Genomic DNA, 10,081 nt, shown 5'->3' with positions numbered 1-10,081 from the left:
TTGATGTTTTATTGGTTTTTATTTCATTTTCATCCCAAGGCAGTATCACATTTACACCGTCATAGTTATACTTCTCAAAATACAATTATTGATTATTGATTATTATTGAAGTTACTATCAGTTGTCATGTCATTTACTAACTATAGTATAACCAACTGCAGTAAAAAAAAACAAAAAAAACATTATGTATTTTACATCCTACTGCTTGCACTTTTTTTTTTTTTTGGCCAACTATTTTGTATTTTTCACATTTTTTACAAATAATGAGTAATTAAACAAAGTTAAAAAAAACATTGATTAAAACTCACAGTGTTTTATAACAAATTAAATTTATGTGTATTCTTTAATAGGTAAATTTCATGTAATATGATCTCTGGTCATATTCTCAACTCATCTCATTATCAGAAGAGCTCGTCATCGGCAGGTTCACGCTGTTCTCTAAGTTGTTGTAGTCAACAAAAGTGGATGAGTTCTTGGCTCTGGAGAAAGAGAATTATAAACACATTTGAGAATTTTTTTTGTACTGTCTCTCATGATTTTTATGTTACTTAAAAGGCAGGCAGCAGATAAAGTACCAAGATGCTGCATATTATGTGTCCTAAAGGATTGAATGTGATCCTTAGTTGTCTTGTGTAGCTGGGGCTCTGTCATATCCAAGGCAAGTCTAAACATGATATAATTTAACAGTTTTAACAGGGTCAGAAGACCGAGTCCAAGTCAAGACCGATTCCAAATTAAACCGTGACAGTCACTGTGACTCAACACCAAAAGCCAACAAAACCTGATCAACTAGTTGGTGTCATTTTTTCATTTATTAAAGAATTACATCTTCTCAACCTTTTTTGCATGTGAAATAGAAAGACAGCAGAAACATTATTTTTTTATGAATCCTCAGACGAGACCTTATCCAGTGAAAGTAATTCCCAAAAAGGAGACAAAACATTTAAATGTCAATAAGTCTGAGATAAATCCAAGTCACACAGAAAACGACTTGAGACTGGCCTTGAATCCTACACCCCTAGATGTAGCACACACAAAATCAATGTAATAGGTACTTACATTCCTAGTGTTGCCCTGAATCTTCTTTTATGTTTAGCTAAAGCGAGAAAATGAATTTAGATTGATTTCTCAGACTGATGTTAATGACAGAAACAGATAAGTGTGCATTTGTAGAATTCATGTACTCACATATTAGGTAAAGAGCAACAATTCCCATAAACAGCAGAATCAGTATAACTGGCACCAAGATTGCAGGATGCATTATTACTTCTTTCACCTTAATTAAACTCAGAATTAATTGCAGACCAACACAAATCAAACCATAATAGAGTCTCTGTTGATGTCATGCATACTTACAGGCTTATTGTTCTCCATAGAAGATTCGTCAGGGTAATTTTCTGAGTTCACAACTGTTGTAACCAAAGCTGAATAATATAAGGAGATATTGAATGCTATGCATTGTTTTTGATATCTGTTCTTTATCTCCAGTACAAATACTTTTGTTAGTAAAGTTACATTTGTTAGTAGAATAAAATATAAATTCTCCACAAGAGTGTGTAATGTTAGCCATATCAATGCATTATTTATATGCTGCTTTTAAATTTAAAAAGAAAATCCACTTTGCTGTTTTGCCTACCTGTATTCACAGTGGTCGCATTCTCAGAGGTGGTGGCTATATCATTCTGGGTTGTTGAAACAGGTCCTAACAAAATAGCATGAAGACAATTTGTGCATTTTAAATGTTTAGAATTTTATAAAAGTATAACTGTATAAAAGTATAAATATAATGTAGGTTGTTGTTTATTTTTCAGAATCCTGCACTGCAGGTTTTAATCTAATATTAAATGTTTTCTGCCTTACCCTGGGTAGGAATGAGTGGTGTAGTAGTTATATTGGTTTGTGGTGTTTCTGGAGAAAAGAAATAAAACAATAGAGTGCAGAAAGTGCAAATGCTGATATAAGGGAATGCTCAATGCTTTACGTTTGGCCGTATGATCATAGAGTAAATATATATTAAGTATAAAATTAAGACATTTCAGTAACAAATCTTCAAATACATGTAGTATAGCTTTTGATTTCATTTGATGTATTGTGGCCTTACAAATTCATGAAAAAAATTCAGCCATAGTTAGCCATAGTACATAGAAGTGGGCCAGTGTTGTAAAAAGCTAATTAAGCTCTTAAGCTAATTAACACAAATATACACAAATATATTATTCTTTAATGCAAGTGTGAAAAAGCAGATACATGAACATGGCATTTCATTTGAATGATTCAGTCATTATGGATACCTGCAAAGTTTTTCCTACCTGTATGCTTAGTGGTCACATTCACAGGGAGGCTGGTTGTTCCATTACTCAATTGTCCTAAAGAAATAACAAAGAATTTTTGTGGGGGGGTTTTTTCACAGTATGTACCATTGATAAACTGCTCAGATCTGTTTACACTTTGGATTCTTCATCAGTTCTATACTGGTTTTAATAAAAGTATCTACATAAATAAATTTAAATAAAAATCAACTTCTGTTGAGTCTGATTGAGTTATTCTGGATGTTCTATAAAGCTCAGAAGGATTCAATGCATGTTTATAATATAATATAAAAAAAAAACATTTTGCTTTATTGTGCGAAACAATGTGTCGTAATAGTTATGTGTCCCAGAGTGCATGAGGTCAGTTGTGTTTCTGAAAAAAGTTACAATATCCTGGTGGTGTTTGTGCTGATACAAAAAAAAAATGCTGAATGCTATATTTTCTTGGTTGTGTAGTGGATATTTCCCTAATTGTTAAGTGGAAAGAAAAGACATTTCAGTAGTGACTGTTCTAATATATTCTAATGACCGTTCTAAAACATGGCATAGAAATTTATTTTATTTTAATGTTGTTTTTTCCTCTACAGATTAAAAAATCATTAACATACACCTACACCACTATTTTCTTACCTGTATGCTTAGTGGTCACTTTCTCAGGGCTGGTGGTTGTTATATCATTTGTTGTTGAAACAGGTCCTAAAGAAATAAAAAAAAAGAATTTCTGTGATTTTTAAATTCACAGAACTATCGACACTGCAGCTGCTCAGCTTTATTCAAAGTTTGGATTTTGCATGACTTTTTTTTGCTTTTAATAAAAATTATGTAAATTAAATTCCACTCCCAATGATTAGGATTTATTATTATTGGCCAGGTTGGTTGTTCTAAAGCTGTAACATGTAGTTTGTTTTTTTGTTGTTTTTGTTTTTTTCGGTCATTACAGTTTCACAATCTTCTGTTGATAAAACCGGTCCAAAGAACTACTATGAAAAATGTTTGTGCTTTTTAAATTTACAGAATATGGTATTGACCACTGATCATTGGCCATCAGTATTCTGCATTATTTATATGCTGCTTTTAAATTTAAAAAGAAAATCCACTTTGCTGTTTTGCCTACCTGTATTCACAGTGGTCGCATTCTCAGAGGTGGTGGCTATATCATTCTGGGTTGTTGAAACAGGTCCTAACAAAATAGCATGAAGACAATTTGTGCATTTTAAATGTTTAGAATTTTATAAAAGTATAACTGTATAAAAGTATAAATATAATGTAGGTTGTTGTTTATTTTTCAGAATCCTGCACTGTAGGTTTTAATCTAATATTAAATGTTTTCTGCCTTACCCTGGGTAGGAATGAGTGGTGTAGTAGTTATATTGGTTTGTGGTGTTTCTGGAGAAAAGAAATAAAACAATAGAGTGCAGAAAGTGCAAATGCTGATATAAGGGAATGCTCAATGCTTTACGTTTGGCCGTATGATCATAGAGTAAATATATATTAAGTATAAAATTAAGACATTTCAGTAACAATTCTTCAAATACATGTAGTATAGCTTTTGATTTCATTTGATGTATTGTGGCCTTACAAATTCATGAAAAAAATTCAGACCACTCTTTTTCCTACCTGTTTGCTTAGTGGTCTCAGGGAATGTGGTTGGCACATGTGTCGTTAAAACAGGTGCTAAGAAAATAACAGGAAGAATTTTGTCAGTAGTAGTTTAGGAAGATTCTGTCCATCTGTTGACACTGAGTTTAAACCCCAGAACTGCTGAAACATTGCTTAAGCCTCCGAATGTGCATAGCATGGATTCTGTCTTACTTGTCTTTCACTTTGGATTAAATGAAACCTTTCAAATTGTTCATCTAAAGAAAAATGCACCACTGCCAGTTGCTTGTTGTGGTGTTTTCTTTCTACCAGAATTCCAAATATGTATTTTAATTTAAAATGTATTTTGTATCACCTTGTGTAGGAGTGTGTGGCGTAGTTGTTACATATCCCGGAGTGGTGGTTGTTTTCATTGCTAAAGATAAAAAAGGTTACAGTGAAGCAAAATACACAGTATCTGACACAAAGGAATGCTGTATTTCTGTGGTTGCGCAGTGTGTGAGTGTTTACCTTTTCTGATGGCTAAGTTGACCTCAAATTTTTTATCGTTGAACCATCCAGGTATATGGACTCGGCAGCCATATTTTCCTGAGTCACTTAATCTTGCGTTGCGGATAGTGAGAGAGGCATCTCCCATCTTCAGATTTCCATTTAGCTGATATCTCTTACTGTTACGCAACAGCACTTCTTTTTCATTTGCGTAAATAATTTGATCACCACACCCATTATTTGGGATGCTTCCTTTCATCCAGCATACATCACATACCCCATGATAAACCGAGTCATACTTGCACGGGAGATTGATGTCCTGACCCTCAAAGCCGTATACAGTCCTGGCGCTACATGTACAAACTAAAGGAAGAAGTAGTGGAGAGGTTTTATAACACTTACAACACTTACAAATTAAATCATCAGGCTAATCTAATGGAAGTCTGCCTCATCCCAAATCTTCTATTAGATTATCAGTGATGTCACTCAGAATTACCGTGGTGTAGTACACACTGTGATTTATTGTAATCTATAAACATAGACAAAACCTCACCATGTAGCTGAACGCTCTAATATTATAAGTGCCTTTCTTGGACGACGTAATCACTTTGCTGATTCACATTGTTTTCATTAGGTAGTTATCATTCAACCTCTCAGGGCCTTTTACAACATCTTCTATTTAAAGTTTAACCAAGTTTGTGGTGAGATAAATTTTCTTAGAATTCTTACAATTTTCTTAGAATTCCATATAGCTTCAAGGCAAAGCTAAAGAAATAAACTGAGGCCTTTGTATTATGAGTTGATTTGAGATATGGGGCATCACAAATATCTGTGAGATCTAGAAAATCTCACAGATACTGTAATCTATATTTACATCTTAACAAGGGCTTACATGTTCAAGTTTGTTTGTGAGATTTTACTAGAACTGCTATCAAAACTGTGTCATTATTAAGGATCTATTTGGAGGTTTCTTGTGATTATGATTCATTATTTTTCAACCAACCTGCCAGAGATCATCAAAATGTCAACACTACACTTTGAAGATTAATATTTTGTTTCCTTTTTATTCTTTACATGTTCGGAGTTTGTATTTACAAATTTGTTAATATGTAGCCCATATAATACCACAACGTTTTTGTAATTTAGTGCACTTATTGTAAAATTTAAGTTCAATTACAGATTTCTTCCCTGTAGTGAACTGCTGAAAATATTTCCCAAAAAAAAAACAAAAGAAAAAATTGGTTCACTTAAAATATTGTTACTTTATAAAAAGTTTTTTGGGGTCTTTAATGCCCCACATTTTGAGCCAGAACATGAGGTTTAATTATTGTGTTCAACTCAGTGACACTCTAACAGTCAATTCAATACTTTTTCAGTGCTATTCTAAATGTAACGCATGATCACATTTATAGCATAAAAATATTGCATGCACAATGAAATTATAGACATTACAGATTTAACCACTCAGGATACTTTCTGTTTTTCAGCCAAAAATACATTTTACTGTAATGGCAGTATAGGGTTGGTGGAGAGCTCCTGCCTCAAGTGGAAGAGTTTAAATATCTTGGGGTCTTGTTCACGAGTGAGGGAAGGACGGAGGGGGAGATCGACAGGCAGATCGGTGTATCCTCTGCAGTGATGCGGTCGATATACCGGTCTGTTGTGGTGAAGAGAGAGCTGCGCTGCAAGGCAAAGCTCTCTATTTACCAGTCGATCCTCTTTCCTACCCTAACCTATGGGCATGAGCTTTGGGTCATGACCGAAAGGACAAGATCCCGGATACAGGCGGCTGAAATGTGTTTCCTCCATAGGGTGGCTGGGCGCTCCCTTAGAGATAGAGTGAGAAGCTCAGTCACTCGGGAGGAACTCAGAGTAGAGCCGCTGCTCCTCCACATCGAGAGGAGTCAGCTGAGGTGGCTCGGGCATCTGTTCTGGATGCCTCCTGGACGCCTCCCTGGGGAAGACCTAGGACATGCTGGAGGGACTATGTCTCTCGGCTGGCCTGGGAACGCCTCGGTATTCCCCCGTAAGAGCTGGAGGAAGTGTCTGGGGAGAGGGAAGTCTGGGCATCCCTGCTTAGACTGCTGCCCCCGCGACCCGGTTCCGGATAAGCGGTAGAAAGTGGATGGATGGATGGATGGATGGATATACTGACAGTTTTCTATCTTAATGCATGGCTGATAACAGTATCCTGATTCTGATACAGGCTCCTAGTCCACATCTTAGTGACCCATTTAAAAGGAAAAAATCACCAGATTATGAAGACCCTAAATCTGTGTAAAATAGAATTTGATATTATTTAAATAAAGCTTGATGAAGCTTAAATAAACCAACCACGAAGAAAAAATTAACATTAGAATTTATAAAATGCCATTTTTAAATAAAATATGCTATAATCTTAGATTATAAGTCTGTTATTTGACTTTGTTAACCTACCTGTGAAGCTGAGGAGCACAAGTGAGAAGATGCAGCAGTGAAGCTGATTCATAGTGAAATGTGGCGTTCTGCTGATAAGTGCTACTCTTTAACTATTTTTTTTGACCAGCCTCTGCACATGACTTCCTCCCTGATATTGCTCAAGATCGTTTCTATCTTAGGTGTATCTTGTCTTATGGTCAAATGCATAGAACTATAGAACTAAAGAACTATAGAAGTAGAACTATACAACTATTTTTCTGTAGAACTTTTTTAGAACTAGATATAGAATTAGATATCAGGTTACATTTATTGTTAAAACAAATCTGTTGAGTTATGCATTCTTAAGGAGGACTTAATACAAAAATCAGAATCAGTCACATCAGACTCAAGTAATCTTATATAATCTGGACAAAATAAAACACCATACGGTCATAGTATATATCTGTTGTAATAAATGTAGCTTACAGTTATATTTAGTGCTGTTGTATACTTGCCTATAGTGTATGTGCACCATAGCATCAACAGTTCTATTACTATTACATTAACAGTAACTCTTGCATTTCTTTTTTTAAATCCGTTTTTGTGGCACATTCTTCAAGCCTTTTTTATGGTCTGCAGTTTGGGGATAAAGGACGTGCTCAGGGACCCAGCAGTGGAAGCTTGGCTGGTATCTGAACACATAACCTCCTGATCAGTAGTCTAAAGTCTTATAAAAGCACTTAACAGTAAATCATGTCCTGTCCATTTTGTTTTGACCACCCAACATAGTTTTCACATAAGGATGTGAAAAAGCAGATCATAGAAAATGCTGATATCTGTGATTTCCTAAACATTCAGCCACAACACAACAAGAACGGAGAAGTTCATTTATTTGTTTTTGATGGTCACAAATACACAATAAACAAAAGCAGTCCTGCATTGTGCATTTACTACTGTTATGACAAATGTCTGTGTGCTAAATAATGTAATAAGAAGTCATTTTAATGTGATCATCCCAAAGGTGTTCAGTGTTCAGGTTGGGGCTTTGTGCAGGACACTTGAGTTCACCTTCTATATGATTGTGGAAGATTTACATATGGGTGTGATAGTTAGCTATCCATAAACCTATGGACATATAGTGTAGTACGTAGCAGCTTAGCTCGAATATCAGCTAGAATATTCCATCAACTCTCACTATAAGATAAAAGGCTCTTGCTTCTCTGAGTCAGAATTGCAACCTTGGCAACTCTATGATAAGGGAAGACATGTCTTTATAATCACCAATGCCCAACGAACATACTCAAAGAACTTACAGAACATAACGTGTGTGATAGTAATAAAAGTACATTTAGAGTACAAGTGCTCTTTGTTCTCCAATATTACTCTTTCGGTTATATGCTTTCATTTATCGCAGGGAATGAAACAGGAACTAGAGGGAAAGTGGAAGGTTAAAGGAAAAACAACAAAGCTTCAAGAGTGCAAATATATATAATGTACTGACTACAGAAAAGAAGAGGAACAGGGCCCCAAAGCTAGCAGGAAGTGAAAGTTGCTGCAAACACCATTGAGGAAAGGGTTTGAATTTGTTCAAAAACAGCTAGCTTTTTAATTAGTCACAACGTACGTTATATTATATTTATGGGATTCTACTATCCAATTATCCACAAAGCTATAGTATATATCATAGTGTAAACAGGTACCGATATTTCAATATTAAAATAAAACCGAACTGTAATAGTAATAAAATAAAAAGCCCTGAACTTATTAACATGAGCTCGATACTGCCAGTTCAATGGCTTATTTTATAGCTTCATATTTAGGTCAAACACACTGCAAAGGTCAAAGCTTCAGTATGTGTGACTTGTTCGTGATCTTATGCAATACCCTATTAGATAAAAGATATATGACTACATGGTAACCAAAGAAAATATGTGCAGATGTATTATTTATATGAAATTATATATACACTCATATATGACTCATACATAAATGAACATCAAGTGAAATTTCTCACACAATACTGCCAAATGTTCTGTTTATCTTTGCTTAGTGTTACGACCCCAAATGGTGTTTAGGGGTATGGTTGGGATGTAACAATATGAAATGATTATAAAGTTAGATTTCTGGTGTGTATGTGCCAATCAACGACAAGGACAACAAATAGTGGGCAAAACCTGTCTCTATTATCATACAAGTGGTGGTGACAAAGGTGATAATATTCACGATATCTACAGAAACAAGATAACAAAAAAAAAACACAAAGGGGAAAGAGACATGAGCGGTGCCAAAACAAAGAAATAAGCAAAACAAAAACGTGCTAACTTGAACTTAATCCTCTAACCTAAACTACAAAGAAAGGTAATAAAACAAATCTTCAGCGTCGATGACGCCCTAACTAACCTGTACTTCTTATCCAAACAAAAGATACAGAGGGTGGCACGTGCTCCTAACCTAATGTGTCTAATACAGAAAAGCTTACCTACGTGTTGCACAATGTATGTCATGTGACGTACTCACCTGTCCAGTTTTCCCCAATATAAACACAGTCATATCCACAAAGCGAAGAAACACAAGCATCCAGATGCAGAACGAGTGACCCTCAAGTCACATACACAAAGTGACGCTCAAGTCACATACACAAATTGACCCTGAAGTCACACACACAAAGTGACCCGCAAGTCACATACACAAAGTGACCCTCAAGTCTCATACACAAAGTGACCTGCAAGTCACATACACAAAATAACTAACAAATTGGGATACATGAACAGTCTGACATACTAAAACCCGAATGAACAACAATAGAGCCCTCTAACAAATTAGCACACATCTTCTTTCTCCTTCTGTTTCTGTCTCTGTTTCTGATTCTAATCCTGATTCTGATTCTGGTTGACTGGTGGATCAATGGGTGACGTCACACAGGACAATGAAGATTTACAGGAAGTGTCCAATGGTAAGGATCTGAAAAGATAGATAGTGGAGCAAAGAGAGAGAGAGAGAAAGAACAAACAAAACACCAAACCCACAAGCATAGAACGTAACACTAATAAAGCTACACTCACTTTAAGAACGTTTTGATCTAATTAGTGGACTTTTATGTGGTGAACGGAGTGAAAAACACAATGAAACTTTCTGGTGCAGTTAAAGACTCTCGGTCAGTTTCCATGCTTAGTCAGTGAACATCCTGTCCTATTCAATGGCTGTCCGTAAAAACATTCTACGAATACTCTTATTCCTATCAGATGCCCTAAGGTTTGATTAAACAACTTTTATTGTGAACTTTTTTA

At 35.3% G+C, this 10,081-nt stretch overlaps 1 protein-coding gene across 1 annotated transcript; it reads right to left on the bottom strand.

Annotated features, from left to right (window-relative positions):
* On the bottom strand, nucleotides 1-6,968 carry LOC132843174 (hepatitis A virus cellular receptor 1 homolog). Its single transcript, XM_060866321.1, has 14 exons — nucleotides 6,834-6,968; nucleotides 4,419-4,760; nucleotides 4,264-4,323; nucleotides 3,927-3,983; nucleotides 3,648-3,695; nucleotides 3,424-3,489; nucleotides 2,940-3,005; nucleotides 2,310-2,366; nucleotides 1,861-1,908; nucleotides 1,637-1,702; nucleotides 1,357-1,424; nucleotides 1,189-1,276; nucleotides 1,060-1,096; nucleotides 1-479 (listed from the first exon to the last, which is right to left on the bottom strand). Exons 1-14 carry the CDS (start codon nucleotides 6,883-6,885, stop codon nucleotides 386-388), a joined length of 1,149 nt encoding a protein of 382 aa, XP_060722304.1. The 5' UTR covers nucleotides 6,886-6,968; the 3' UTR covers nucleotides 1-385.
* Nucleotides 6,969-10,081: the final 3,113 nt, after the last annotated feature.

This window comes from Tachysurus vachellii, chromosome 3, assembly GCF_030014155.1.
Source record: "Tachysurus vachellii isolate PV-2020 chromosome 3, HZAU_Pvac_v1, whole genome shotgun sequence".
NCBI classification, from domain to species: domain Eukaryota; kingdom Metazoa; phylum Chordata; class Actinopteri; order Siluriformes; family Bagridae; genus Tachysurus; species Tachysurus vachellii.
This window is presented reverse-complemented; position numbering and strand designations above follow the sequence as displayed.